The sequence below is a fragment of the Gekko japonicus genome, unplaced genomic scaffold (assembly GCF_001447785.1).
Source record: "Gekko japonicus isolate JY-2015 unplaced genomic scaffold, Gekko_japonicus_V1.1 scaffold365, whole genome shotgun sequence".
Classification (NCBI taxonomy): domain Eukaryota; kingdom Metazoa; phylum Chordata; class Lepidosauria; order Squamata; family Gekkonidae; genus Gekko; species Gekko japonicus.
In genome coordinates, this window is record NW_015162488.1 from 96,532 (window position 1) to 121,830 (window position 25,299).

The 25,299-nt window shown below is 43.4% G+C and overlaps 1 protein-coding gene across 1 annotated transcript in view; it reads left to right on the plus strand.

Moving 5' to 3' along the window:
• Nucleotides 1–233: 233 nt before the first annotated feature.
• PLCXD2 (phosphatidylinositol-specific phospholipase C, X domain containing 2) overlaps nucleotides 234–25,299 on the plus strand; it is a 40,923-nt gene continuing 15,857 nt past the window's right edge. Inside the window, exons 1-2 of the mRNA XM_015405947.1 lie at nucleotides 234–321; nucleotides 23,077–23,537. Of these exons, the coding sequence (XP_015261433.1) occupies nucleotides 234–321; nucleotides 23,077–23,537 (549 nt within the window). The remainder of the gene's footprint in view (nucleotides 322–23,076; nucleotides 23,538–25,299) is intronic.

A 25,299-nucleotide genomic window follows, 5' to 3' on the forward strand; every position in this document is an offset into this window, starting at 1 on the left:
ACGGAGGCTCCCCGGAGGAGGCGGGGTCGCATTGGTTGTCTGAAGAGGGGGCAGAAGGGCTGTCGCGTGTGCACGGGCGCTCCAGTCTGGCGGAGCATGGCAGGAAAGGGGCACCCTGAGGCGATAGCGGCTGCCCCCCACCTCTGACTCCGAGGAGCCAGCTGGCCGCTCGGTGGGCTAGCGGCAGTAGCAGTGAACTCGCGGCTCCACGGTGGCGAGAGAAGGCGGCGGCGATGGCCGGAGAAGGCAGCAACGCCGAGTGGATGGGCTCCTTGCCGCCTGCCCTCAGGTCTTTGCCGCTTTCCAATCTGGCGATCCCAGGTAAGGGGCCAATTCCACCAGTGGCGCAGGAATACGAAACCGTTGCCTGGGGGCATCTTTCTCCCCCTCCCCCCGGTCAGTTTCTGGTTTTAGTTTCTAGGGTTTGGTTTTGGGATTTCACTGGCATTTCATTTTATACCGTAAGGCGTTGAAAAGTCCTCTGTGCACAGAAACAGTATCAGAGTACTGCTGTTATTCTAATACAATTTTTCCATTCATTTGGGGAAGAGAGTAAAGAAAAATAAACTCAAATGTCTTTATTTTTTTTACCCAGTTTTTCTACCTAATGTGGACACAAAATAGCTTACAACATTGTTTTTGCGTATTCAGTTTTATCCTCACAGTAACCCTGTGAGGTAGATTGGATTAAAAGTGTGTGACCACCCAACATCACCCAATGTGCTTTCATAGCAGAGCAGGGATTGGTTTTGGGAGCTCTCAGATCTTAGTCTAACTCCCAAGCGGGCTCTGGCTCATATTAGCGTCAAATGATATGAATCTATAAATATTTATTTCATTTTTCTCCTTTCTCCCCAGTGTAGTTTCTCCTAAAGGTAGTTTACATAATTCTACTCTTTTGTCTTCATAACACCCCTGTGAGATAAGTTAGGCTGAGAGTCTGTGATTGGCCCAAGATCACCCAGCAGGTTTCCATGACACAAGTGGGGCTTCAAGCCTGGTTCTCCCAGATCCTAGTCTGACACTCTAGCTACTGCTATTACTTTGAAGTTTTCTGTGAATTCAAACATAATAGTGATCCAGTCTCAAATTTAGGGAAATTGTTTTCAATGGGTTTTCACCAGTATTCCTCATATGTGCAAATTGCAACACAGACTTACATTTCTAAAAACTGGAATGCCTAACAATGACAATTTAAAAAATTCTACAAAGGAGGGAAGCAAAATGCTCCTCAGTTTCAGGTTATAGCTTAGTCTTTATTTTATTTTTTAATCTTGTTTGAACTTGTTTCCTGGGACTCAGGTCTTTTTACTGTATATGACTATTTAGTACCTCTCTTTAGGGTGACCAGATGCAAAGGAGGGCAGGGTCCTATATTTTTAATAGTTGTCTTAAAAGATGGATATTTGGGAAGTGTGATTGGTCACGCAGGGGTGAAAAAGCCACACTCACTTCTATGTGATTACTGAAGTCCTGCCTGCATTTGGTCACCTTTTTCTTTTTCCAGCTTAAATCTCTTCTAATAAAATAATTTTATAGTCTTTGGTTTGACCACCTTCAACTTGGGCACAACCCAATTGTGGGTCCTGATCCACTAATGAAATTGAGGAAAATCTGCAAAATATTGATGAGAGGCGGTTGTGGTAACAGGTGTGTTTGGGACCAAGCCAAAGGCCATTTTCCTGGTGCAAATCCTCACCACCAACAAGCTGCTGTTTGCTGTTTATAAGTTCCTTTGTAGGTTTCCTCTGTGGACAAAATATTTATTTATTAATTTATCACCTGCCTTTCTCACTGAGCCGCAAGGCAAATTGCAAAATATTTTTAGAATTCAATCAGAGAGTATAAAACTGTCAAATTGATTTTTTTAATTAAATAGTGCAATGGGACTGTGATTGCAGAATTAGAAAACAATGCAAACACAGAGCTGTCTAAGACAGGACATTCCATAACCAATTCAGAGAGTGGATTACAAAGATACGAGACTGAGTAGGAAAAGCAAGGTGATACATAAACGTTATAAAAGCACTCTTTTGGATTTTTCTGTTATACTGCAATTCTAATCTCTTTTTGAAAATCTCCTCCTGAAAAAGAATTTGCTTTGTACAGTCTGCTGAATGATGAGGGTGTGGAATCTTCTTGATCTTCTCAGGTAGGCCATTTGACAAGGTGGAAGATAGCACACAGAGATAGCAGATTAGAGGGGTGTTGTTCGTGCTGAAAATCAAGAGTTAAGCCCTCTCCCCAGAGACACTGGTCCAAGTTTGGTCTCCCTGCAAGTGCTGTTTCCACTTCTAAAAATTCCAGCTTCACACCAGCTTGGTCCTGTTGTGAAAGAAGCTGGAATTGATTGAAAGAATTCATGTGTGTGTGAAATTCTCATTTTTCCCTCCTTCCCTCTCCATCTCTCTTTTTCCACAGGTATTATCTCAGTAATCTTTAACTCTGTGAAGTAATGGCCAAACTATATGCAGAAACTCTGTGGTTAGAATTTCTAAAGTGCAATTTGGGTCTAAAAGGTAGTTATAAGAGGGCTTGATTGGGAACACAAGTGCTAGAAAATAACTTTTCATGTTTTCAGTATTTCCCAAAAAATAATTCCCCCAAATACCTTCTCCATCTGCTTTAAGGCCTAGTAGGAAATAGCGACAAGCCAATGGGTACCTTTATCTCATCTGTACTGGGATTAAAGCAGTCCGGCTGGCATTTTCACAGAAATGTGACCCCAGTTTATATCAGGTCTTTCTATAGATGGTTTTCAGAGGCAGACATCATAGCTGGAATTGCAGTCATGGAATTCCTGTATCACGTTGATTTTGACACTATGCAAGTAATTTTTTCTTCATATTACAGATTCAAAAGGGTAGGAGAGACCAATGCTTATCTAAGGTCATCCAGTGACTCATACCCAACATAGCCTTGTATCGGGGCTTGAAAGTAATTTAGTGCCTTACTTTTTAATATTTCCATTTCATGTTTCTTATAGTGCCCATCCTTCTTCAGGGCATCCCCACAATCTTGCAATTGTTAAACAACTGGATTACAGTCAGTAAGAAATTTCATAACTCTTAAGGTAGAAGATCCAAATGGCACCTTTCATGCTGGTAATAATAAAAATAACTAAACCATAATTCATCAGACATAAGAAGAGCCTTGCTGGATCAGATTCAGTTTTATATAGATGTATAAAGTTCTATATATAATTTTTCTTTTGGTGGCCCACTAGATGCATCCAGGCAGCCCACTGGCTGGTCAAGAAGGTCTGTTATCCCTAGCAACAAGTATTCAGTGACATACTGCCTTTGAACATGGAGGTTCCATTTAGACATTATGGCTAAAAGCTGTTGATCTATCTCTTCTCCATGAATTTCTAACAGTATTCCAAAATTAGCTGAGGTAGGTTGCTCTGTCAGATGGATGGACCAGTTTGGTGTAGTGGTTAGGAGTTTACACTCTAATCTGGGAGAACTGGGTTTGATTCCCCACTCCTCCACATGCAGCTGCTGGCGTAACCTTGGGTCAGTCACAGTTATCTCAGAGCTGTTTTGGAAAGAGCGGTCCTTGAAAGAGCTCTCAGTCCCACCTACCTCACAGGGTGTCTGTTGTGGAGAGGGGAAGGGAAAGGAGATTGTAAGCTGCTCTGAGACTCTTTCAGGTAGTGAAGGGTGGGGTATACTTTCCATCTCTTCTTCTTCTAGTTATATTTCAGGTTCATGCTGGAATTCAGTCTTCATTTCTAAAGTGATGGACTGTATAATAACTTGTGGTTGTAATCTGTTTCTCCCAGGCATACTTAAATATCAGAATGCAGTAAGCTTATGCCAGTCATTTTCTGTTGGACTAATCTACCTCAAAGGTTGTTACAAGGATAAAATGTGCTGAAAGAACACTGTGTATGCTATCCCAGGCTACCTGGAGGCAGGGACAGATAAAAATATGATTAGATACGTTGATTCTGTTGATTTACCAGAAAAGCTCCAGATTCTCACTGAACCAATGGTATTTTAGCATTCTTGTAAGGGCAAAATGTGGGCACCACGGTATTCAGGGGTCCCCACTGTGGTGGCCACTGACGCCTTTCCTGGTGCCAGCCAAGTGTTTTTAGAATGTGTGGCTTTTGTCAGGCAGGGCTTCTTATTGGCTGTGCAAATTTTTAAAGAGTTCCTTCAGCAGCAGCTGCCACCGTAGCACAATGATCTTTATTGCATGACTGACAGTAAGCTCTCTATGTACAAGAAAACATATATAAATAATATGTTCATTTTAAAAGGTATCCTGTTAAACAGAACTTTTGCTAGACATGTGGAAGAGAAACTTGATGAGTAACTACCACAGTTAGACATTTGCATACTCCCTAACATTTTGTGGTTGGCAGCCATTTTGTGGTTGCACTCACCATTCTATGTCGGAACTCCAAAGGTGCCCATGAGCTGAAAAGGGTTGGGGACCTCTGTGATTTAATTACTGTAAAATTTAAAGTGGTGTTATTGGATGAGTGATACATTCACAGAAGGGTTTGAATTGTCTCTATGGGGTTGGCCCAATGTCAAATTTGTGTCATTCTCATATTTTGCCTTCTTTATGAAAAAAAATATCTTCCATTCTTGCTTGAGACTTGTATTAACTAGTTATTTTTAAATAACTTTTTGCTTGACAGTAAAAAAAGACAAATTATCCATGAAGTGGCATCTTTCACATATCAGTTAAAATCTATATACTAATTTCCAAAGTCTATTCTCTGCAGCTACTTATTTCTGCCAACAGAGGGCTCACTCTCCCCCAACAGCTTTTTCTACAGTTTCAGGGGACTCCCTGGGTTTGAAGAAAAATCCAAAAAGTTAAAAAAAAACCCTCAGAGAGGGTTGAATTCCCCCCAATACTTTTTGAAATGGCCCCTGCAGGGATCTACTTCAGGTTTCAGCAGAGAGGGATTAGAACATTATGGAGGAAGGCTTCTAACTGGCTCTGTCAGTAAAAGGGAGGGGAAAGGACCCTTTCCAAGCCTATTTTGGCCTTTGAGGGAGGGAACCTTGGGTCAGGCCTGACAAGGGCTGCCAGAAATTCCTAGAGATTTTGTGGTGGACTCTAAGGAGGACTGGTTTCAGGGAAGGGCCTCAGATGGGTATAATGCCACAGAATCCACCCTCCAAAGCAGCCATTTTCTCCAGAGAGACAGAACTCTGCTGTCTAGAGTTCAGTTGTAATTCTGGGAGGTCTCCAGGTCCCACCTGGAGGCTGGTATCCTTAGGCAGCACCTCCTGGATGTATTGATACCACCTGATTTGCATGACTCAGCTAGGCCATGCTGCCTGCTACTGTTCATCAGCAGCCACCCTATGAAAGCCAGTGTGGTGCAGCCGTTAGAGCTTCAAAGTAGGGTCTGCAAGACCCAGGTTCAGATCCCCATCTTGCGGTGCAAGTTGACTGTGTGATTTTGGGCCAGTCAAATACTTTCAGCCTAACCAACCTCACAGGGTTGTTGTGCAGATAAAAGGAGGAGAGAATAATGTAAGCTTCTTTGGCCCCCACTGTGGGGAAAGACTGTAATTTTCCTAGGTAGAGGCTGTGGGAGAGGGGTGTGGAGATGGAAAGTTGCAGACAGAGAGGCAGATAAAGATAGGTTGGCTGTTGGGTGGGAAGGGAATAGGGTTGCCATCTCCAGGTTGGGAAATTCCTGGATATTTGAGAGGTGAAGACTGGGGAGGGTGGGGTTTGAGGAAGGGAGGAACTTCAGACTGGTATAACACCATAGACTCCACCCTCCAAACCAGTCATTTCCTCCACGAGAACTACCATTACCAGCCTCCAGGTGAGGGCTAGAGATCACCCAGAATTACAGCTGTTGTCCAGGTGACAGATCAGTTACGCTGGATAAAATGGCTGCTTTGGAGGGTTGGGTCTATGGCATTATACCCTGCTGAGGCCCCTTGCCTCCCCAAGCTCACTGTCCCAAGGCTCCACCCCCAAATCTCCAGGAATTTCCTAACCTGGAGCTGGCAATCCTAAAGTGAATTGATCTCTGTAGCTGGGAGATCCATTGTGTCCCAGAGGTCTGCCACTGCTTCTTTGAGGGGAGAGGAAGCAGGTGGGTGGCTGGGAGTACCGCCACCACTGCTGCTGCTGTGCAGGGTGGGGGAGGAAGCAGGCAGGAGTCTGGGAGAGTGATGGGGGCAGAAAGAGAGAGTGCTGGGCAGAAAAAGAGAGAGTGATGAGGTGGGGAGGCAGAAAAACAGAGAACAATGAGGGGTCAGAAAGTGAAAGGAAGTAACATGCATGGAGGACATACAGAGAGTAAGAAAAGAAAAGGGAGGCGAAGGGAGAGTGTGTGAGAGATAGGGGGAGGGGGGAGGAAGCAAAGGTGTGAGGAATGAGATAACCATCCCACAAGTTTCTTGTGGGTCTCCACTTTTTAATATATACTTTTGAAAACTTCTGGTGTGCAATATTTTCCACATAAGAATATATTTATCTGTTGTGATAGGGATGGGCACAAATGGGCTCACAAGCCAAAATTTGGCACGAATTTGGGCCAGTTTGGAGCCCCTGAACCGATGTTTGGGGAAAGCACCTTCCCTGAACATTTATCAGAGTTTTCTCCAGTTCAGTTGAGCAGTTTGGGGCGATTTCAACGTAACAGCTGAGCAGCATGGGGTCCATGGCTGTTAGGTTTAAATGGCTGTAAGCCATTTCACAGGTCGGTTTTGCTTCCCCCTGCTTTGAAGCAGGAGGAAGCGAAATGGACTGGTGAAATGGCTGCCAGCCATTTCAATCTCACAGCTGATGGGCGGACCTACCCCGCTGTTAGGTTGAAATGGCTGCTAGCCTTTTAACTCTAACGGCAGGGCGGGTCTGCCCATCAGCTGTTGGGTTCAATGGCTGGCATCCATTTAAACCTGTCAGTTTTGCTTCCTTCCCCCCCCCACTTCAAAGTGGGCTTAAGCGAAATGGACAGATTAAATGGCTGGCAATCCCCCCAGATGATCCCCCCCTTTCTCTCAGCCATGGCTTGCAGCAGCCCAGAGAAAGGCAGAACTAAACTCACCTAACCAGCTCGGTTCAGGTGGGGGCTTTTTGGCTTGGTTCGAGGCCCACCCCGAAACCTGGTCCGAACTGGTTTTTTTTAGGTTTGTTCCTATCCCTAGTTGTGATTTCTCACATTTGTATATGAGATATGTATACATACCCATGCATGAGAAGAGCTCAACTGAGAACAAATGATTGGAATGCCTAATAGCAAAGGTCTAGTCCTTGATGTGGTGGTGGTGGAAAGTGCCATCAAGTCTCAGCTGATTTATGGTGACTTGTTAAGGTTTTCAAGGCAAGAGATATTCAGAGGTAGCCTGCCATCGCCTGCCTCTGCGTCACGACCCTGGACTTTTTTGGTGGTCTCCCATCCAAATGCTGACCAGGTCTTACCCTGCTTAGCTTCTGAGATCAAGGTCAGGCTAGCCTTGGCTATCCAGGACAGGGCCCAATCATGGTTGCCTTCACACAGAGTGTCAGGACTAGGGAAAACCTCTACCTAGACCTGAATTTAGCCTTTGCCAAAGAAAGTAAACAATACTGGGCTGTGGACCAGTATACATTTGATTAGCATAGGCTCCATATTAGCACCATGTTGTTGAGGATGGGAGGATTGTTTCTTGCTTAAGATAATGCATTTTATTCATTCGACATAATTATTTTTTAAAGAAGACTGATTGGGACGGGCTGTGGCTCAATTCATGCTTTGTATCACTGCTTCAGTCTCTGGCGTCTCCAGTTAAAGGTTCTTGGGTGGCATGGGTTGGGGAAGATCTCTGTCTGGAAGGTCTCTGCTGCCAGTCAGATTATATGATACTGAGCTAGATGCATTAATTGTCTAACTCAGTACAAGTCAGGTTTGTGTGTTTAGATCTCTGGTTAAGGGCTGTTAGGAAACTTGGTGGGAGCAGGTAAGCAAGTGGCTCAGAAACCTGGCAGAAGGTTAGTAGATGAAACAGATCTCCAGATTTAAGGCACTTCCCAGGTTTGCAGAAAAATCTGAAAATGTAAAAAAAAAACCCTTGGAGGTTTAAATCCCCTCAAAATAACTTATTTCAGGTGGTTGGGGGTGGGATGGGGAGTCATGCTGGGCTCAGTAGCAGTGGCACAGCCAGGGAAGCCTTGCTGGGCCCTGCAGCAGCACAGCCCAGGAGCCCCGCTGACAGCTGCTTCCAGCCTGGTGGTGGAGACCGCCAGACAGCAGCAGAGAAACACCTTTCCAGGGCTATCTTGGCCTGCAAAGGAGGACACATTGGGCGAGGCCTGGAAGCGACCACCAGGCAACCTGCTGCTACCTGACTTACATGCCTCACCTAGGCCTAGCTGATTGCTACCGTATAGCAGCAGCCACCCTCTGAAAGCTAGTGTGGCATAGTGGTAAGTACTTCATGCCAGCGTCTGGGAGACCCAGGTTAAAATCACCACTCTGCCAAGGAAGTTCACTAGCTGATATAGGGTCAGGTGTATACTTTCAGCCTAACCTACCTCACAGTGTTGTTGTGAGGATGAAAAGGAGAAGAGGCGATAGGATTGCCAAACTTCAGGTGACCTCCAGGAAACAGAGCTCCATTCCCTTGAAGTAGATGGCTGTTTTGGAATATGGACACTATGGTATTATACCCCACTGAGGTCCCTCCCCAAATCACCACCAAAATCTCCAGGAATTCCCCAACCCAGAGCTGGCAGTCTAGTGTAAAATGATTTAAGGTACCATGCCCTCACTGTGGGAAAAGGTGAGGTGTAAATGAAGAAAATAAATAATAAATGTAGTTGAAGATGGGAGGGAGATAAAAAGTTGGTTGGTGAATGACTGAGAAGGAGAGAGTGGGGTAGGAAGAGGATTTAGGGGGTTCTGGGAGGAGGTAAAAAGGAAATAATATGGGAGGGTACAGGGGAAAGCAAGGTGCCCCCACAAGTCCTTGAGGGTTCTCTGCTATGCAAGTGAACCTGGCCCAGCGGCCACCGCCATACAACTGGGTTTAGTTTTCCTAGGTTGAGGCTGCAGTGGGGTGCTGAAGATGGGGGGGGGCAGATAAAGGTAGGTTGGCTGTTGGGTGGGAAGGAGAGAGGAAAGCAGAGGTTGTGAGTGCTTCAGGGAGGGGAAGAGGAAATTGTGGGTCCCCACTTGTAAGTTTCTGTTGCCCAGTTCATAAAAAGGGTGATAAACTGGGGGAACACTGGGAGTCCCTGGCTTAATACTTTGCTTCACTTTATTTATGTACTTAATTTATACCCCACCTTCCTCCCAGTGGAGAACAACAGTGGCTTACATCGTCTCCTTTCCTCTGTTTTATCCTAACAACCCTATGAAGTGGGTTAGACTGAGAGTATGTGACTGGCCCGAGCTCACCCAGTGGCAGAGCAGGGATTCAAACTTCGGTCTCTGAGATCGCACTAACTCGCACAGTGTTTTAAGCTTTTAAGTGAGATGAGAAGTAACTCTGCGCTTAGGATTAGCCAAGTGGTGGACCTGCAAGGACTTATGTGGGACATCTGATTTACTCCTTATCCCTTCACTCACTATTTCCCCCTAGCATCTCCCTTTCTCACGTTTCTTTCTCTTCTTCCCACTCACCAGCCAACATACCTTTATCTCCCCCCTGTCTTCCGTTTTCTGTCCTTCCTTCCCCTTGGTGGCCTCTCTCTGGGAAAAGTCTGACCAAGTTGCATGGTAGCCACTGGGCCAGACCCAGTTGTGTGATGCCTGCTGGGCCCAATTGTGTAGGTAATGAATCTCTGGTCATTGCCACAGGGCAGCTCCTCCTTCATCAAGGGTCATGACAAGGGAGGACATCGGGATCTTTTCCAGGGCTGCTTTGCTTCCAAGCCCCCCACCACTGCCTCATGGAAACAAGGGCTTAGAAGGTTCAGCAAAATTGTTGAGCTCTCAGTCGCCATTCTTTTCTTAACAGTACAGACATATATTCTCTTCCATCTGTCTATATTAGTTTTCAGATTTTTCTGCAGACCTGAGATGTCCTTCAGGTTTGTAGAGACTCCCCCCCCCCCAATCTCTCCCTAGCTCCAGTGGACATATTTATAAGTCCTCTGAACTGTTGTTTAAAATTAAATGTAAGATTATTCTTAGTAAGCTAGGTTTCAAGGATCTAAGAAATAAGCAAATACAGTAAGGAAGCCAGGGAATACAACATTCCGTTACGTTTTCTGAACCCCTGTCTGCATCTTTAATTCCCCTGCATGCAAAAAAGAGAGTTTTGGGGGAAAGCTGTAAGGTATGCTTATGAGGAAATTGCATGTAGTGTACCAATAACATTGCCCCGTGAATTTCTGTCCTTTGAATAGGTTTCATGCCAATGCCTCAATGAAAGCTAGAGATATTTAAAATGCAATTTGTCACCTCTCATGGGGATCTGATGAGTTGATATGCTCATATTCCTCTCTGATGCACAGAAGATGCTCGGTCTTGGGACCACTGCCAAAAGCTTCATGAAAAATTAATAGGCTCAAGTGTTTCCCTGAAATGAAACTTGTGGTCCAACATTTTATTATAATATCAGTTTATGTACAACCACAGATATATATGAAAAGAGCAGTTTTCATGGGCAAAGGTTTTTCATGAGCTTGAGATAGGGTGGAGGCAAAGTGTTCTTCACCTGACCCATGTAACCTTCTTTTTTTCAACATTATTTTACTATTGTTTTCTTGGAAATGCTTTAATACATTTAAAGAAAAATGACCCAATCAACCAAGTTCATATCATGCGAATGATGACATCACAATATCACATAGCTAATCAGATCTGGCTGTATGGAGATTTCACAAAGCTGACTCTGGATAAGGATATGTTCTGTATGCCTTCACTCTGAAAAAGCACCATTTTTGCCCCATTTCACAGGCCTTTTGAACTACCATCAAAACTTTTGAGTGTGTGCAGTAATTTTCCAATGATAACATTCACTGTGAGACATACTTCCTGTTTTGCCCTAATATAAATTCTACATGTCACATTTTTATTAATTTAAACAGTTGTGAGAGTAGGTTATATTTTTCAGGACTGTGAACACAGTCTTACTTTCAGATGCAGACCGTGTTGGAAAATGCACTAGCAGAACTTGACTCTCTAGCAACAAGATTAAAACTGTGGTTCTGTTCAACACCCAAGTTTCCTGTTAGTTAAGTGTACTGCATATGGCAAGCCAAATGCCAGCTTGTGCCAGACTGTGGATATGTCCATTTTGGAAGATGACCACACATAAGCATTACTGTAGCCAAACAATGATTCATCTAGTCTGGAATCCTGTCTCTAACAGAAAGCAGTCCTGGATGTTTCAGAGAAAAGATCACTCCCTCCTCAGTAATTAACCTGTGCTTGTAATAATACATTAACAACACGGGCTGTGGCTGGGAATGTTACTTGACCTAAGCTAGTGATCAGCTTACATCCTAAAGCCGGAGGTAGCCAGTACTGAACATTTTATCCTGGTTAGCTAGGCTCATTTACAGCAATGCACTACATCCCTTATGTTATTTTAAGAAATGGGTAGGTGTCATTCTTACCTTTGCATAAGAAGAATAAGATTCTTAAATGCTTAAAGGGACAGCAGGGGCTTACATTAGCCAACTAACCATCCAGGTAGAAAGGGCAGCATAGGGACTTAACTTGAAAATTCTGGGTAATTAAGTTTTTACTGTATTTTAGATAACGAAGCAAGTCTTGGAGAGAGGACTCATTGAAACCAGGCAATACTGCTACTTACTATCAATCTTTTTGCTAGAAAAATAAACAGAAAAATGTTCTTTAATACTTTTTCCAGGTAACCAAATGCTAGTTTCCTTCTTTAGGAGCCCTCAGGAGGAGGAAAGGGTTTAATCTTGATTTTATCTATGCTTAGAGACTAGAGAATAAGGGTGTGGTGCATGCTTTTAAGGGAAACAGCTGAGCCTAAGCCCTTAGAAAAAGAAGTGTGTCAAAGGTCAAGGAAACTTGGTGAGGGGGGAGGAAGGAAGAAAAGGAAAGATTCAGCAGATCCTACAGAGTCTAAAGGTTGTCATCCGCTCTCTATAGTTAGTTCCATTATGGAAGAAACAGCTCAGGAGGGGAAGAAAAGCATGTATGGAGCTTTGGTCATTCCATTGTTTCCTAGCTTATAAAGAAAAATGATGAAGCATATATTATTTATTGAATTAGAACAGCAAAGGCTCAGACGAAATCTACTGCAACTTATTGGAGCCTAAAATAGTTTCAACTTATCTAAGTCCATTTTGGAGCAATTGTACAGAAGCTGATGTTCTTGTCTTGCTCTCCCTCCCCACATGGAATTATTGCACAATTTAGTCAGATTTGCTTACCCTTCAGGCACCTGTTCAGAGTGTTGGGACACACTTGTATGTATCCATGACCAAACAACTACAGCACGATATTTGGAGGGGGTGGGTGAGAAGGGAAAGAAGTTTTCATACTGTCCAGACAGGACCATTCCCATAACCAAAATGAGAAGGCCACCATTTAAGATGCATTTCAGGTGACTCTTGTCTTCTTATAATGTGACCAAAGTACGATAGTCTCAGTTTAGTCATGTTAACGTCTAGGGGGAATTCAGGTTTTATTTGATCTAGAACCCACTTATTTGTTATTTAGTGGTCTGTGGTATCCATAAAACTCTCCTCAAACACCACATTTCAAATTAATCAATTTTCTTCCTGACAGCTTTCTTCACTGTCCAACTTTCATATCCATACATAGTAATGGGGAATATTATGACATGAATTATCTTGATCTTGTTCACCAGTGACACATCCTTACACTTAAGGATCTTTGCCACCACAGTCAGAATGAAGAGACGGACACCAATATGGATTCAACAAGGGCCACTTTATTAACTATTTATAATCAAACAACTGGCAGTGGGTTACTAAACTGCACAAAGGAATATGGCAGGTGTCAAACTCCTGACCACCTTCACTTCTTCCTGGGCGATGCACCTGCCCCATGTAGCTCTCAACCAGCGGCCTGGCATATTTAGAAGAACCCCTGGCTCACTACCCCAGAAGCCGCAAGGCCTGCTAAGATAGGCCGGGCCAGATTGTTCTAAGGCAGATCACCCCTTCCCGGCCTTGAGCCCCAATGGCCCGAAAGCCGTTATTGGAGGACCCTTTAATTCCCTTTGTAAAAATGCCCAGGTGCTCACCATTTTCAACTTCCTAATCGCGCTACCCTACCTAACCACAAAGTGACCTGTTTAACCAAAAAATGGCCCCCCAAGGCCAATTTCTCAAAGCCTCTGACATCAGTGCATGGTAGGCAAAAACACCCCTTCTTCTAAGGCCAAATTGAAAAAAAGGGGGTGAAAAATTCCTACCTGACTCCCTTAAAAGGCAACCACTTGAAACCTGCACTGAAATAGGGCGGGGGGGGGGGGTGCTGCACCTGGTGCTGCACTTATCACAGTGCTGGTGCCCGTCTTCCCTCCTTCCGAGGAGGCAGATCAGTCCCCTCCTGCCAGCACAAGCTTGGTGAGAGGTGGGAGCCGCATTTCTGGCTCCTTTATGGCTGCCCTTCCCTGTCTCAGTCTCCCTCTGATTTCTTGGTTGCAGTCTCCCTTTTGGTTGATGATGGAGCCAAGGAACTGAAAACCTTGAAAAAATTCAGTTTCTTCATCAACCTTAAAGTAGTGTGATTGCCCAGTACTTAGTACTTTTGTCTTCCTGATGTTCAGATGTAATCCTGCTTTGGCACTTTCTGATTTAACTTTTATCAGTAGTTGTTTCAAGTCTACTGTTTTTTGACAGTAATATGGTGTCATCTCCATATCTCAAAATGTTAATGTTTTTTCTATCATTTCCCCTCTTTCTTCATCTAAATCTACTTCAGCTTTCCTTATGATACATTCTGCATACAGATTGAACACATAAGGACACATTTGTCAATTGTGTTTCTCCTTATTGTGTCTTGCCTAGAGTACGGGTTGCACATCAAAACAATCAGATGTTGTGGCACGCCCATTTATTTTAAAATCAACCATAGCTTTTCATTATATTAAGAACTGGTGTCTAAAAATGTCATGCTGGTTCCTTGGAATCAACAATATTTTTCCAGGCCAGTTCCAGCTCCTGCCAACCTAGCAGTTCGAAAGCAAGAAATTGCAAGTAGATAAATAGGCACCACTTCAGTGGGAAGGTAACAGCATTCCGTGCGCCTTGGTGTTTAGTCGTGCTGGCCACATGACCACGGAAATGTCTTCGGACAGCGCTGGCTCTTCGGCTTTGAAACGGAGATGAGCACCGCAACCCTAGAGTCGGATTCGACTGGCTTTCGAGCAAGGGAACCTTTACCTTTACCTTTTATGCACCAGTTAAAGGAGAAATAGCATGGCTAACTGACGTGGAACAGGTTAGCTTATTTTCACAGCAGCATCTTAGACTTAAAAGGTCCCATGTGCTATGGTACAATATCATCTGGGCTGAGGCCTATGGTTTAGTATTATTCAGTCTGAATAGGGTTATGGTTATCAGATACTTAAAACTTAGAATTAAAACCATTTTCAGATAACTCTGAGGTTTCACAAACTCCTAGATATCAGCTCATCTCAGCACACTGTTATAATCCAACCTTTGTTATGGGGATTGCAAAGATAACACTTGAAAGCAGAATTCAGGTGGGTAGCCAGGTTGGTCTGAAGGAGCAGAACAAAGTTTGAGTCCACAGTGGCACCTTTAAGGCCAACAAGGTTTTATTCAAAGTGCAAGCTTTTGTGTGCAAAGCACACTTCTTCAGACAAATTGGAATATTTGCAAATTTGTCTGAAGAAGTGTGCTTTGCACACAAAAGCTTGCACTTTGAATAAAACCTTGTTGGCCTTAAAGGTGCCACTGGACTTAAACGTGAAAGCATACTTAATGAACCTGATAGTGGCGGTGAGAAGACTTATAGTTGATGTGATGCATGCTTCTTGCCAGTGTCAGTGCAAATAATCTCTTAAAGGGTATTTTGTTCATCAGTCATCTATGGGACATGACAGGTGATAGTTTGGAGAGAAGTCTGAGATCTGTCAGCTTTGACTTTTCTTGTCTTTATTGTGCTATCAATATTCTAGGTCATTGGGAGCTAATTACCTTGATTCCTCAACCGTTATCAAATGATTCAAATGTCATCTGTTATGAGGCAGGAAAGGACACATAGTAATTATGTAGAAAAAGAATTGTTTTATGCAACCTTGCCACGTGTGTCTATGACTCCTTCCCAATGTGTAATAAAGGTAATGTGTAATTTAAGTGTGATCAGTTATGTAACATGTACAGAGTGATATACTATCTCTGTGTTACATCATAGCTTATAAGCACTAATAACATTTAAAGATAAGCCAGTGACTCTTCAGACTAAGTTAGATGACTGTCAGTTTCCTCTTAGTGTCCTCCTCATGACACCTTCAGTACCGACAGCCTGAGTCCTATATTATCTTGCTTTTAAAGGCATGCTATTGTAATGACAAATGTAAGCAATAGAAATCTTTGTAATGTTGCTCGCGATCATTATCATTACTTCTGCACCTGGCTAGGGACAATGGAGGCAATAATTAAAAGCAAGCCCCGTCTGCTTTCAGCTGTATCAAAGAGCCTGAGAACTGTCTTCAGGGAAGACGTGGGGAATTCAGTTTCACCAAAAGGTCTGCTGGCATTATTATTATTTTCAGCTGCTTTTCCCCTCCTGTTAATGATTTTATTTAACGGTTTTCAGACTTAGAGGCAAAAAACCCTGATATCAGCCATAAAACTTATTTATTATTCACCAAGCACTAAAAGAGATGTAAGATGTAAGAATAGTAGTACTGGTTGCTGAAAATACGAAAAATAGTGGAAAGGCTTATTACAATTCTGCATGTTTAAAGTCTGCCTCATGTCTCCTCATTGCATCTCATCACAAGCATACAGACGCTCCTCATACTGCGTCACTATAAAGGACCACCGCTTTTGTGTAATCTAATACCCCAGTTGAGGTCCTTGCAGCATTCAGTTCTTATTTCTTCAGTATTTAGATATGTTCAGTGCAGTCCTGGGCGTTTTTCGTAGTAATGGCTCTAATTCAGTGGAATGAGCTCGTTGGGGATATATGGAATGCACCCTCAGTAATGGACTTGTGTAGAGCACGTTTTTTGTTGTTGTTGTTCAGTCGCACAGTCGAGTTTGACTCTTCGTGATCCCATGGACCAGATCACGCCAGGCCTTCCTGTCTTCCGCCGTCCTCTGAAGTTGGCTCAACTTCATGTTCGTTGCATCTATGACACTGTCTAACCATCTCATCCTTTGCCGTCCCCGTCCACTTTGACCTTCAATCTTTCCCAGCATCAGGATCTTAAAACATCCCTAATCCATATGGCATTTGGTGATTGGTTATCTGTGACTGGTAGACTAACTAGGGTCTGTACAACCAGTTATGGTAAACTGCAGCTAAGTGGGATGTTTAAATCCAGCCATGTTCAAAGACAAAACTGTTGGTTTAAAGGAAGCTTTCCCTAGTGTTAAAATAGGGGTTAATGCCCTTTGGAAATTCAGTATGCATAGAATTATAATTTCTGTTTAATTTTTTTTTAATTTTCCCTTCACCCTTAGCAAGAAAGATTGTTTAAAAGCCTTATTATAAGGTAATGAAGCAGAATCTCTGTTGTAATATGTGTCACTATGATAAGTGGTATGATTTGCACTAATATTTTTCTTTGACATGAATGTTCCAAGGATTAGATGAGAGCTGACATAAGAACTTGCCTTAGTTAAGGCTGTTCCCACACAGAGAGCCACAAAGCTGCACCCGGAGCAGAAGTGAGCAGTATGGCAGAATGAAGTTTGCATGCACCCCCCCCCCATGCTATTCATTGTTGTCACTTCCCCTCCCCTTTTCTCACCATTAGACAATCATCATGTCAAACTCACCCACCATCCCCTGTGGCTCAGCAGCTTCCATTTTGCCCTCTTCCAAGCTGAACTGCACTGCGTGGCTCAGTTGGGAATGCAAAAAAGCCCTTTGTGTGCCATGATAAGGCAGAGAAAAATTGATTTTTCATTGGAGAAAAGTGTGAGAGTTACATGAATCGTTCCTGGATTGGGCATGACATCCTGGGGATGCTACCAAAAACAGGGACACAACTTGCTGTTCGGAGAGGGGTGGTGTTTCCCTGTGTGGAAGCAATCATGCCCCGATTCAGAACCAGACTTTGAGGCTGTCTGGTCTGTAAGACTGGCTGAATCTATAAGTTATTTTCAGGGCACACTGATGTTCAGGGCAAGCTGATACACAGTTGATTTTTAGTTCCTTTTTCAACATGTAGAATCATTTTTATAGATTTGCTGTAGTGTACTCTCCTCAGAGGGAAACTAAATAGTTAGATTACTCCTTCAAAAGCTTGGATGGGGGTGGGGAGCACTGATCCACTACCACTCCACGGAAGCCAATCAGGAACAACTGGATGAAGGGATTCACTGAATTATAGAACAAGGAACGAAGCTGGCCATCTGTTTTCTTTGGGTCATTGCCATGAGAAAATGAAGAAATGGAAAATTAGGAAAAGGATCCCAAAAGATTTATTAATCCTATTAATCCCTGTAGGAGGAGGACTAGCCCTGTACCAGACTTGGCACTGAAATCTAGGCAGAAATGTGCACAAAAAGTTGAGTCAGTCCATCATCCGACATTGGGACCTGGGATGCCGGGTTTATAAATCTTTTCTGGCGGGTTTATAAATCTTTTCAATAAACAAATTAGTAAGTTTCCTTCTGTAAGGGTAGGCTTATTTCCAGTGGAGCTGGTATTAGCTATGTTCTAAAGTACAAAATTCCTATGTTCTTCTGCAAACAATTATGATAACCTTGAAGCAAACAAAATGCTATGTCGGTAAGGAAATGGCACCTAAAAACAAATGCTAGTGTAGTGGTTAGAGTCGTGCAGTAAAAGTAGAAGACTTTTGTTCAATCTCCTCATTTAGGCCTCCGTTCCAATAATGGTACCCATTTTCCCCCCGAGTGGGGTGAAACAAGCACAAGATGGCTTTCTCCAGCAAGAAAATAGCAGGGGTCTCGCTTTCTTCTGCATTATCCTCTTTAATAAACAAATCCTGATAGATAAATTTACAAATATATATATATTTCATAAATCAGAATGTACAGATGTGGCCTGCATGGTGATTTGAATTTAGAGCATCCACTTGCAGTGCGGTATTCTCTCTCAGCTTTGCCCACTTCACTTTGCAGATTCCTCATGAAGATAAAAAGGATGAGATAACTCAAGTTGCCAACTGAATGCTGGCAACTTGTGGGAGACACTGGAGGGGAGGGGACAGTGAAATTGGCATTATGCTGGGAACAACATTAGTGTGTTGGCACAATGCCAGTTTCCCCACAGTTTTGTTCCTGCTGCTGCACCAGGCAGGAGCAGTGGAATCTAGGGGAGGAGAGTGGGAGCCCTGTGGCCTCTCTGCTTCTTGGAAGAAAAGTGGGGGAAATATGTGGCAGATGGCTAATGTGTACTAGAGCATCTTCCTGAATGAGGAGACTTGGGTCTAACTTATACACCATTTTGGGAGAACTACTTGACTGCATTTTATGGAAGTGCCTCCTCTATCCAAATGACAAAATCCTACATTACCACATCCTGATCATTTCTAGAGTTTTGTGATCACTTGTAACTATATGTTGGTACTTTTCACAAGATCAGTGTAGCACATGAAGAAAAGTAATCTTATGAAGATCTTTCCATTTTTTTAAAAAAATTGTGTGTGTGATGCAGAGACCATCCAAATGATCTTTTTGATATTAACAGTTGGCCTGGATTGTTCTTGAATGAAGATTTTGAAACCTTTGACCGCCTGTTCACATAACTACTTCGGTGTAGTGTCAGCCCCAGGAGAAAGCTCTCTCAACCATGCCCGCAGGTTGACCTTGTTGTATGTATTTCTTACAGCACTTCTGTGAAACTTACTCTGTGTAGGTTGGTGATAATAGTAGAATTAGGCACGTGGTGGCAGGCGCATGTGGCTGGCACAGCACATGCTGGGTATAACTGTGGGTGTCAACAAAAGTAGGCTTCTTCCTTGTGTATCATCATATCTAAAATGACTATGAGAACACAGCCTAATAAGCCTCAGTGGAATTCCTGAACATTCTTAAGCTATCAGTTATGAAGGTTAAGCTTTGTTACTAATTTGAGAATCCCTCATTTACAGTGACCACTAGTTGTTGTTGTTTTTGCCTTGCCCATTTGATTTTACGTTATGTTGAACAGATTGATAATAAGGTCCAGCGAGCTTTTTACATTGTATGCTCTTTCTTAGTGAAAAGCAGCCTTGCAATTGCAGGAAGAGATCAGTTATAGTGGTACCTGCTAACTCTTTGGGCAGTTGCTGGATTCAAAATAGCACCTCCCTCTCAGCAGCTTTTCTTCCTGTGGTGGAAAGAGGGCAATGCCTTTCTCTACTCCTTCCCTAGCTGTACTTCTCCTTGGTGCCCCAAATTGGGGGGTGGTAGGGAGGCCCTTAATGAAATTCCCCCGCTCTATTCCTGACTCCCCTCAAATTTAGCCCCACCCACTCATCCTATTAAGTCCCATTCCCAGCTCTGATCCTACAGAAATTATTCATATAGAACATGTTCCAAAGGGGGGGGGATATTTAGCTGTAATAATAAATCCTTCAGTTTCGTGGGGTACCAAAAGGAAGTTACTCCCCAGTGCTGGTTTCACTCCAGGGGAGACAAATAAGATACACAGTAGATAGCACAGGATGCAGTAATGTAGTGTTCCCCTCAAGGTGATTCCATGTTATTTTGGATTCTGACATTACCCCAGGTAGAAGGGTAGATCTAAAGTGGATTAATGAGACACTAAACTTCAGTCAGCTTCTATTTGCAGCTTTGGGATGTGGCAAGATATTCTGATGGTCTAGAGAATACATTTGACCATTGGGCATGGGGAAGGTAGCTTGTCATTCGACTAAAGACTACCCGGAGTCATAACATGGTTCGATCTGAAAAAAATGGATGGTATTCTTTGGAAATCTTTGTTCACCTTCGCTGTGATGATGGCAGTACAATATATTAAATATGGCAGTATCCACAGGCAACAAGCCAAATTAAGATAAGGGTTGTGTTGTTCTGAGAGATGCCTTCGGTGTCAGGGTTAGGGTGGCATCAGTGTTATCTTCTGCTGTTTAGAGAGGCAGCTGACATCCTCTCATGCCTGCCTTATACCGAGTAGCAGCTCTAAATGTCAATCATATGTAGGGTTGCCAACCTCCACGTGGTGGCTGGTGATCTCCTGCTATTACAACTGATCTCCAGGCAACAGAGATCAATTCACCTGGAAAAGATAGCCACTTTGGAAGGTTGACTCCATAGCATTATACCCCATTGAAGTCCCTCCCATCCCCAAACCCTGCCATCCTCAGGCTCCACCCCCCAAATCTCCAGGAATTTCCCAGCCCACAGATCCTATTCTCATATGCAGCTCCTAGTGCTTGAAAAGCCTTGCTTTTAGTGAGTATATAATAGATACTTTAAAAAAAAGATTCAGGAGGGTAGCCATGTTGGTCTGAAGCAGTAGAACAAAGTTCGAGTCCAGTGCAATGTTCCCTCTAAGCCCTGTGAGCAAAAATTCTACTTTGTGAGCTACTGGCATTAATGTTGTGAGCAGGAGATTTGGCTGCTGCATCAATTAGTTTGCGCTGAAGCCATCCTTCCTGAGCTAAGACAAAAATGTGTGAGCCAGAGGCTAAAAATGTGTGAGCCAGCTCACACTAACTCAGCTTAGAGGGAACACTGGTCCAGTGGCACCTTTAAGACCAACAGAGTTTTATTTAAGGTATAAGCTTTCATGTGCACGCACACTTCTTCAGATACATTGAAATGGAAGTTGACAGTCCACACATATAGGTAGAGGGTGAGCAGCAAATTAGCATAAACATAATTAAAGGTGTTTAAATTAATTTTGTTAATTAAACAATGTTAATTAATGTTAGTTAGTTAAATGTTTCATTAATTAATATTGATGTCATATTGTTAATTATTGTTAATGTATTGTTAATTGATTTTAATTAAAATGTTAATTAACATTAAATTAAAACATTACTTTAACACCTTTAATTACTTTTAAGTTAATTTGCTGCTCATCCTCTACCTATATGTATGAACTGTCAACTTCCATTTCAATGTATTTGAGGAAGTGTGCATGCACACAAAAGCTTATCTCTCTATAAGTATAAAAGCCTGTTGAGGTGGTAAAGTTCTGTGCCTGGCAAAATCAGTTGGTTCCCTGATATGTCACTCAGAAACTGTCCCTATCCACTACCTGCGTTGCCTGAGTTATCTCCCACCCACTGCAGCCTAGGCCACTCTTCTCTGATTGGGCCCGCATTTCAAGGTCATTTGCATATGGAAACTGATTGGACTTCACTCCATTTCGCACCTCAAACTCCCCCCCCCCCCAAGACAGTTGGAACTGTCAGTTGCTTATGCGACCTGGTGTATTTGGAGATAAAATATGTCCTCACTCACAACACTTCCCCTTCGAAAGAAACAAGCCCAATAACACAACCATGCCACACCACAAAAAAGACAGATCACACCACAAGCAGAATACCACAAGGCAAAAAAAGCTCTGGTACTAATTCAAAGTGCTGGGGATGAGTTGCGTTCTGGCAGGGGATTTCTCGACAGAGTGGTGTTTTGGAAAATCTTTAGGAATTGTTTGGTGCATTTACCATGGGGCACCCACTCAGAGCCTCTGGCATTTTCTCACTCTGCTGGCATCAAAACCAATTTAAGGCAAAATAGAGATATGGAGACTTTTCCATCCTCCTTTGCATCAATTTGTCTTTGTTGGCAATGGCAACCCTAGGCCTGCAAGCACTCTCAGGGTGACTTCATGCCTCCAGACTGGCATGGCATCACTAGCCCTGGCTGCTTTGCTCCCCACTAATGAGAAAGACAGAATTTTGCCTAGGAAGAGGCTGCTGAGAGGGGAGGAGATAAAGTTGCCAACTTTAGGTATGGAAATTCCTGGAGATTTGAGGGGTGGAGCCTGGAGAGGGTGAGGTTTGAGGAGGGGTGGGGTCTCAGACAGGTACAGTGCCATAGACTCCATCCTCCAAACTAGCCAGTCCCTCATGGGGATCCATTGTTGCCAATCTCCAAGTGGGGGCTAGAGGCCACTCAGAATTACAACTGCTCTGCAGGAGGGAGGGCAGAAGTCAGCGGGGAAGATAACGGTAGGTTGATGGTTAGCTGGGAAGGAGATGGGGTTGCGAACTCCAGGTTGGAAAATTCCTGGGGATTTGAGGGGTGGAGCCTGGAGAGGGTGTGGTTAGACGAAGGGTGGGACCTCAGACAGGTGTGATGCCATAGACTCCATCCTCCAAACCAGCCATTCCCTCATGGGGAACCACTGTTGCCAGTCTCCATTGGAGGGATGGAGATCAAGCAGGATTACAACTGCTCTTCAGATGGCAGAGATCAGTTTCCCAGGAGAAAATGGTGGACTCTCTGTCATTATACCCTGCTGAGGTCGCCACAGCAAATTCACACTGTGTGCCCAAAGCCGGGCACTCTCCTAGAGCCTCTTTCTAGAGCTCATTGTATTTATTTCCACAATGGACCTTATTCCTAGTACCTTGAATAAAACATTGATGGTCTTAAAGGGTGCCACTGGACACTCACTTTGTACTAAAGAGTTAGATACCAAAAAAAGAACAATCATCATCTGATTTCTTGAGAATAACGAACTGTTGTAGGCATTAGTAAATGTTTGCAAATATATATATATCAAAAGGAGCAGGGAAGAAATACCCAGGAGGTTAAACTAGGATTATGTTTGTAACAGTAAATACATCATAGTGGGAGCCAGTGTTGGTGTAGCAGTTAAGTTATTCATTAGGACCAAGGAGTCCCAGGTTCAAATTTCCACTCAGCCATGAAGTTCACTGGGTGATCTTGGGCTAGTCACTCACTCTTTCTCAGCCTAATCTCATTGCTGCTGAATGTGTAGATAGAATCCAGATTTCAGTAGAAAGATCTAATGTGGTAAGAATAAAACAATATCGCCTTTTTTTTCTCTAGGATCACATGACTCCTTCAGCTACTGGGTTGATGACAAATCCCCCGTGGGGCCAGATCAAGCCACTACCATCAAACGGTTGGCTAAAATTTCTTTAGTAAAGAAGATAATGAAGAAATGGGCAGTGACACAAAACCTGACGTTCAAGGAGCAGCTTGAAGGTGGAATTCGCTACTTTGACCTTCGTGTATCCTCCAAACCAGGTGAACCTGGACAAGAGATCTATTTTATACATGGCTTGTTTGGAATCAAAGTGTGTGATGGGCTGATGGAGATAAACACCTTCCTAACACATCACTCCACAGAAGTGATCTTCCTGGATTTCAATCATTTTTATGCTATGAGTAACAGCCATCACGTGTACCTGATCAACAGGATCCAAGAAGTATTTGGATCAAAACTTTGCACAAAGGAGTGTGTAGAAAATGTCACCTTAAACTACCTCTGGGAAAAGAAACAACAGGTAGAAAGAATCTTCCATTTAATTATATTTTTTTTTTGTATAAAGATTTTATTGACTCCCCTAAAAAGGGGAGGAGTTTCGCTTAAAAAGAAAGATAAGGAGGGTATATAGTGGGAGGAAGAGAAAGCTGAGTGATGTATTAACTGTTAGATTAAACTGTTAGTAATGTCCAATCATCAAAGGCTTCTTCTGCGTGTTGTCAAACATCTTTTTTCCATTCCAGTTACTTTCTATGTTAATTTGTTAGTAATGTTCCTTTGAATTTCTGTTAAAAAGTCTCTTCAGGGCACATTCAGAAACCGCTTCTTTAACGCGCTGATTACTTTTCCCCTCTCAGTGACGGGAGGGGCTTCCTCTGTTTTTCTCTTGCCTCCGGCTTCTTCCCCTCCTCCTTCGGGTCGCTGTTAACTCTTTCAGTTCCTGTGCTGTAAGCTGTCTTCCTTTCATGCCATGCCCGGAGATCTCCAGCTTTGAGAATGGTATTAATTTCAATTTCGCTTTTATCCGCTCCCAATCCCCTTCGCTGGATTCTCCTCTTCAATTGTTGACTTTTATAAGCGCTCATGAGGCACTTTTCGCTGTCACAATTCAAGCTTTTCTTTTCCTTCACAATCCCCGTTGGATTCATAGCCATACACAGTCCAAATATTAAACAGCCGGCACTCACGTTGACACAAACGCCCAGACGGAAGTCCCTCCCTTCTCCCCCGCTTGTCTTTACCCAGCTCCGACATCTTGTTTTTTTATTTTTAGTAAAGTTTTTAAAATGCGCTCCAGGGAAACAAAACCTCTTGCTTATTTTCAAGTACATCAAAGGAAAACATCACTATTCGCTCAGTCCATTCCCCCCCTCTTTTCTTTTTTTTCTTTCTCGCTTATAGAGGATTAATCTCCTCATTTTCCGCTGAAGGGGGGGGAAACGTTCTTAGTTCATTTTCTCTGTATTTTGACAACTCACAGTTACGCCAGTCTTTTCTTTTCCATTTTTTTTCCCGCTTCATCACTCGGTGACGCCCGGTGGTTCCGCTAAACCCCGTAGAACGGGGTCGCTCACGCAGCAAGGTCCAAAGGGGCAGGGCATGGCGAGAGTCTCAATCTCCGATCTCTCGACCGAAAGAGAGACTCCCCCCTGGAACGCCCTAAAGCGCCCCGGATCCGAGCTCCTCTCATCTGAGGGGCTCGTTCGGGTCTCCGCTTGCGCGGATTCCCTCCTCCACCGCGGGCGGGCAAGGCGCCCTCGGGAGCGACCCGAGGATGCGTCTGCCTTTCGCGGGAGCCAGACCGGAAGCCCTTCCATTTAATTATATAAACTGGGTTGTATCTAGACAAAAATTTCCCAGTAACATAATGGAACCTTCCTGTCTCCCCTCTCCTGGTACAGCCCACTAATCTCCACAAAATGCTGCTCCTGTGGGGGTAGGGGGTCCCTGAGAAATTGCAGGAGGAGGGTCTACAGTGGAAAGGGGGGATCACTGGAAATTGCCAGCTTAGTTTGGATCCAGTCCAGTAATTCAGTTAAAAACTTTATTTTTTTTTAAGGGAGGGAAGTAGGGGAATAGGGAAGGGGGACAAAAAAGTGAAAATAGTGCTTACAGTTATTTCTACAAGCTCTATTACATTGCATTAATACTTTTACTTATACAATCCGGTAGTTCTTTGTATTAAATCTGGTCACTTGAATCCATACATTTCTTGACATCTGCAAAAATCAAGTTATTGCCTTCACATCATAAAAGCATTCTGTAATTTCTTTAAAAAGATT